Source organism: Hypomesus transpacificus, chromosome 6, assembly GCF_021917145.1.
Source record: "Hypomesus transpacificus isolate Combined female chromosome 6, fHypTra1, whole genome shotgun sequence".
In the NCBI taxonomy this organism is placed as follows: Eukaryota; Metazoa; Chordata; class Actinopteri; order Osmeriformes; family Osmeridae; genus Hypomesus; species Hypomesus transpacificus.
In genome coordinates this window covers 10,957,967-10,963,966 of record NC_061065.1, presented here as the reverse complement: position 1 = coordinate 10,963,966, position 6,000 = coordinate 10,957,967, and the positions used below count along the sequence as shown (strand labels likewise).

The window sequence follows — 6,000 nt, the reverse complement described above, 5'->3', positions numbered from 1 at the left end:
AAGACCCACCATGAGAGATCTTATTTATAAAACGAAATGATTCATCTGGTAAAAGTATATGCTCTCAACCCCCTTATGCAACTCAGTGGAAAGCATGAAAGTGAAACATCCTTCATTTGGTACTCAGCCAGGCCTGTCAGGTCTGCACTGCAGGCTAATGCTGGCCCTCATGCCCCACCTTCACAGTGTCGTAGTAAGTGTTCACAGTCAGCCATGGATTACAATGCCAGCTCCAGCCACAGTTCCCATGTCCAGTGGGAATGTGTGTGTTATCAGGGACAATGGTGCTTCTATTAGAGGACAGATTCTCAGCCTGATAGAGGTCGCACACCAACCCTCCCTCACGTAATCTCTGGCGTATCATGAAGCAGTTTCCAGTCCCCTGTGCTTGTGTTTATTTGTGCTCAGCGGAGGCTGTTGCACAGTGAACTGGCCAGCCCCCGCGGCTATGTACTGTACTGTGTAGTGTGTGAGTAGTGTGTAGTGTGTAGTGTGTGATGGTGTAGTGTGTAGTGTGTGATTGTTTAGTGTGTGATTGTGTAGTGTGTGAGTGTGTGATTGTGTAGTGTGTGAGTGTGTGATTGTGTAGTGTGTGTGTGTAGTGTATAAGTGTGTTTATTTAAATGTGTGTGCTGTATGTGAGTCTATTCTTCCATGCAGTAAGTGGATTTATTTTTTTCTCCAGAGTGGGAGTTAAAGCAACAGGAAAGACTCATTCTCTCTCTCTCATTCTCTCTCTCTCTCTCTCTCTCTCTCTCTCTCTCTCTTTCTCTCTCTCTCTCTCTCTCTCTCTCTCTCTCTCTCTCTCTCTCTCTCTCTCTCTCTCTCTCTCTCTCTCTCTCTCTCTCTCTCTCTCTCCGCTCTCTCTCTGCTTGTTTTACCAGCTGGATGGAGCAGGGAAAGAATTGGGATGGACGTACAGACCTAATGTGTTTGTTTGACCACGTGTGTGTGTATATGTATGTGTGTGTGTAACCACATGTATGTGTATGGGTTACAGTGTGTGTTTTAGTGTGGGATATCTCTCTTCCACATCTGCATTCCTCCAGTCAGTACAATGTTTATCCACCTCTCCCTCACAGACAGGGGGGTCTGGGCACCATATCCTGACCAGACCTGCAGTGTTCTACCACCCACAACTCTCCCACCACCAGTTTAGATCCTAAGTGTTGTACCACCCTCAACTATGTAATATGATCTCAAGAACCTGCTTTGAAGGTGTGTTACGCAACCTCAAGGTCATACCTGCTATGAAGGTGTGTTCCATAGTCTCATGGTCTTACCTGCTATGAAGGTATGTTCCATAGTCTCATGGTCTTACCTGCTATGAAGGTATGTTCCATAGTCTCATGGTCTTACCTGCTATGAAGGTATGTTCCATAGTCTCATGGTCTTACCTGCTATGAAGGTGTGTTCCATAGTCTCATGGTCTTACCTGCTATGAAGGTGTGTTCTATAGTCTCATGGTCTTACCTGCTATGAAGGTGTGTTCCATAGTCTCATGGTCTTACCTGCTATGAAGGCATGTTCCATAGTCTCATGGTCTTACCTGCTATGAAGGTGTATGCTGCCAGGGCGTTGCTGATGAGAGCCATTCTTGAGCTGCCGGCTGTGGTGTTGATGACGGGGTGCATGTCTGGGGGGCGGGGGGGGCTCGCTTCCACACCTCCTCCTCCTCCTCCTGCAGAAGTCTTCTCCTCCTCAGAGTAGGAGCCAGACTCCCTCCCTCTCTTCTTCTTTCCTGGAGGAGAAACAGCAGCTGGATGAGATGCAGTGCAGTACGATATCAACATTTCCTTGAACACTGCAGTGTTTACAGTGTTCATTCATACCAGCGAGCATGAAGATAAGACTTGGTCACCTACACTGTTATCAAACGCTGTTATCTGAGACCGTGTCGGAAACAGCACAAGTAGACCACACAACTCTGATTTACCAGGCTGCATATGTTATGTTTTAGTGCTGAATGTTTCACTTCCAGTAAAGCTGCTGTGAGTCATTTATGGTGAAGAGAACGGTAAAGTGATGCATCAGGATTACAGTCACAAACTGCATTCCAGAGACTGAGACTGACTTCCTTAGGGACTGCCCCCCCAACACCACATACATGGGCTGTGTTTGACACAAAATAGTATATCTGGACCAGCACACACACACACACACACAAATCATGATCTTATCATTTCATCTGATTCTGTCAAGATCTTTCTGACTCAGGAAACACTCAACATCCACATGAAGAACTTTAGAACGTTTCAACTTCCAAAACACCTTTACGTCTGACTTTGACAAAACAGTTTGACAGTTAATTTGGCCATTTCATCTACGTGTTTTAGATATGGGCTTTCTTTCAATGTTTCCACTCCAGTTTGTGTGTGCTGTGGACTCTCCCATAAGGAGCTGCAAGAAAGGAGGCAGCATGGGGTTCAGATTAGACCGGTCCAGATGGTGAGGAGTCTGGACTGGGTTCAGATTAGACCAGTCCAGATGGTGAGGAGTCTGGACTGGGTTCAGATTAGACCAGTTCTGATGGTGAGGAGTCTGGACTGGGTTCAGATTAGACCAGTCCAGATGGTGAGGAGTCTGGACTGGGTTCAGATTAGACCAGTCCTGATGGTGAGGAGTCTGGACTGGGTTCAGATTAGACCAGTCCAGATGGTGAGGAGTCTGGACTGGGTTCAGATTAGACCAGTTCTGATGGTGAGGAGTCTGGACTGGGTTCAGATTAGACCAGTCCAAATGGTGAGGAGTCTGGACTGGGTTCAGATTAGACCAGTTCTGATGGTGAGGAGTCTGGACTGGGTTCAGATTAGACCAGTCCTGATGGTGAAGAGTCTGGACTGGGTTCAGATTAGACCAGTCCAGATGGTGAGGAGTCTGGACTGGGTTCAGATTAGACCAGTTCTGATGGTGAGGAGTCTAGACTGGGTTCAGATTAGACCAGTCCAGATGGTGAGGAGTCTAGACTGGGTTCAGATTAGACCAGTCCTGATGGTGAGGAGTCTGGACTGGGTTCAGATGAGACCAGTCCTGATGGTGAAGAGTCTGGACTGGGTTCAGATTAGACCAGTCCAGATGGTGAGGAGACTGGACTGCGCTCAGATTAGACCAGTCCAGAAAGTGAGGAGTCTGGACTGCGTTCAGATTAGACCAGTCCTGATGGTGAAGAGTCTGGTGTAGGGAATCTGGGTCTCACTTGCAGTAACCACTCCTACCAGACAGATAGAGTAAACATATATAAACACTGTAGGCCTCAGTGAAGTGTCCTGAGTGTCCTGTTTGTGTGTGTGTGTGTTTGTGTTGTATACGTTGACTTCAACGTGTTCGTGTCTGTGTGTCTATATCTGTGTTTACATTTGAGTGTGTGTTTGCGTTTATATATTTGTGTGTGTGAGGAGGAGTGTGGGCACAGCTGTCACACACACTTGGGACCTGTAATTGCAGGAGCAGTAAGGTGTGCAGCCTTTATCTGATACATGCAGTTTAAAGTGGAACTGTTGACTGAGGGGATAAACGTTTCAACCTGGACTGACTACTGTCGTGGCACACATCGGCTAGCATTTAGCCTCCTCTGCCTTGCTCTCATAAAGACAGAGGGACGACTCAGATAGAATGCGGGTAAACGGATTGGTCAAACAGAGATATCGGATCGTTTTATGAGGATCCATGGAACATGTTCTTAGTTTGTCCCTGTAGTCTAGATGAGATTATAAAACAGCAACAGGATATGAGACAGATGAAACGATTGTGTGATTTACAGTGAATGGAAAAAGTCCAGTCTCAGTCCTCTCTCCCTGGTCTCTCCTCTGCTGAGATGGAAACACAGTTTTCCAGATGGACCGAGTGAGAGAGGTACTGCACGACTGGAAGTAAAGTCATTCATGTGTGAAGGACTGTCAGCACAACAGACACACTCCTCGTCCTCCTCTTCTGTTCTCTTCTCTCTCTCTCATCTCTCTATCTCCCTAATCTGTGCCGGGCGAGTAGGCCTACACAGAGAGTCATTAGTGTGTCTGGAATATGGCCATCCTTCTTCATGAATGATGCTTTGTTTGTGTTTCATCCTTGGTGGTATCTCTTCTCGTTCCCACTCTCTATCCCTCTCGTTGACTCTCTCTCTCTCTCCCTCCATCTCTCTTTCTGTCTCTCTGTCTCCCTTCGACTCTCTTCCTGCCTGAGTCCTGGGAAGTTACGCAAGTATTTTTCAATATAACAAAGATGTTCATCGCTAATTGTCATGCGCTTTGTTCACTAATGATCTCTGATTAAGAACAGTACCTAAATCAGCTCATGGGTGACTGTGTGTGTCTGTGTGTGTGTGTTTGAATGAGTGTGTATGCAGGTATACTTTGTCTGAATACTGTGTCTGAATGTCTGAGTATCTGTGTGTGTCACAGTATGTGTATGTGTGTGTGTGTGTGTGTGTGTGTGTAGGGTACTCACCTGGTACTGTGTCAGGGGTTATGGGTGAGTGTGTGAGTGTGTGAGTGTGTGTGTGTGTGTGTAGGGTATTCACCTGGTACTGTGTCAGGGGTTATGCGTGAGTGTGTGAGTGTGTGTGTGTGTGTGTGTAGGGTACTCACTTGGCACTGTGTCAGGGGTTATGGGTGAGTGTGTGAGTGTGTGTGTGTGTGTGTAGGGTATTCACCTGGTACTGTGTCAGGGGTTATAAGTGAGCTCCCATCTGGCGGGGCGCTGTCTCCAACCACATTGGGGTCATGGGCATGGGGTGGAGGGGGGTACACGGGCCTGGGAGAGGGGTCCTGGAGAAGCTTCTTTGGGACTAGAGAGAGGAAGGATGGTGTGGGGAGGAGGAAGGGGATGAGAGAGAAGGAAAAAGGGTGTTAAAACATTACGTTTTAGGTTCAGTCACTGGATGATGAGATACCAAAATATAAAACAAAGTCCCTTCCTGTTGGGAGGGAAGGAGGGAGGCTGGCTAAAGGGTGGAGAGAGGGTGAGACAGGAGAGGGTAAGACAAGAGACTGGGGGAGAGACAGGATTACATAGGAGAGAGGTATAGACAGGAGAGTCATACAGAGTTACGGCTGTGAGTCAGGCACTTCTGACCCAGCAAGGGCTATTCCCGAAATTGACGTTCGACTAACGCCTTCACACAACCCCCCTCCCTCTCCCCCACCTCACAGTATCCTGTGACTCAGGCACCATGCTCTCATCCCAGACGCAGTCCCCACAATGCAGCAGTGTTTTGTTTTTTTACATTCCAGCCCCCTCACATATGGTTTAGTGACCACTCTGGTCAACACATCTGTCTGTCTGTCTGTATGGCTGTGTAATGGGTGATTTACTGCCTACACATTGTCTATACGTCCCCCAGTCCCCCCTCTCCCCCACACACATCTCCCTCCACCCAGCCTGTTTCCAAACCCCTGGCCCGCAACAACAGAGATGGGGGGGAGAAGAAAAAATGTAAATTCATAATAATGTCTCTTTTTGCTGAGCTCTGCAGAAATACTAACGATGAAACTCAAGTTTTAGAGTTTTAGAGAAAAAGGGTCTATTTGTTCGAAAACCCCAGCATGAATAAACACACCAAACCAAATTTCCCGAGACTTTTTTCGGCTCCACTCCATGAGCCAATAAAAAATAGCCCCGAGAAGCAGTCCCAGCCAGCATCGAAACTACCGCACACTTACCACTCATACACACAGTGCACTACCTGGTATGGATCCTAGTATAACATACATTTTGAAATATTATTTCTAAAAGTCCTGTTGGCCATGTCCAACCTCCTCATTCTGACAGGCTAATGAGCCCACCCCAGCCCACCACAGGCCCATCCCCCTAGCCTTGATTACAGACCTCTGATTGGCTATAATTGGCTGCACATGTAGCCCAGGGTCACAGCTGGTAGATGCCGAGTTGGTCTTACCATCGATGCTTACACACACACACACACACACACAGACATGCACACACAGGCACAAGCATCTTTTCACACACACACATGCAAACGCACCTGCACACATACATACCAGC

General features: G+C 47.5%; 1 protein-coding gene across 2 annotated transcripts in view; it reads right to left on the bottom strand.

Moving 5' to 3' along the window:
- LOC124468488 (protein eva-1 homolog A) overlaps nt 1-6,000 on the bottom strand; it is a 55,031-nt gene that overhangs the window by 2,484 nt on the left and 46,547 nt on the right. For both annotated transcript variants that reach the window (XM_047021247.1, XM_047021248.1), the window contains 2 exons: nt 4,649-4,783; nt 1,550-1,741 (listed from right to left, as the gene is read on the bottom strand). In XM_047021247.1, the coding sequence (XP_046877203.1) occupies nt 1,550-1,741; nt 4,649-4,783 (327 nt within the window). The remainder of the gene's footprint in view (nt 1-1,549; nt 1,742-4,648; nt 4,784-6,000) is intronic.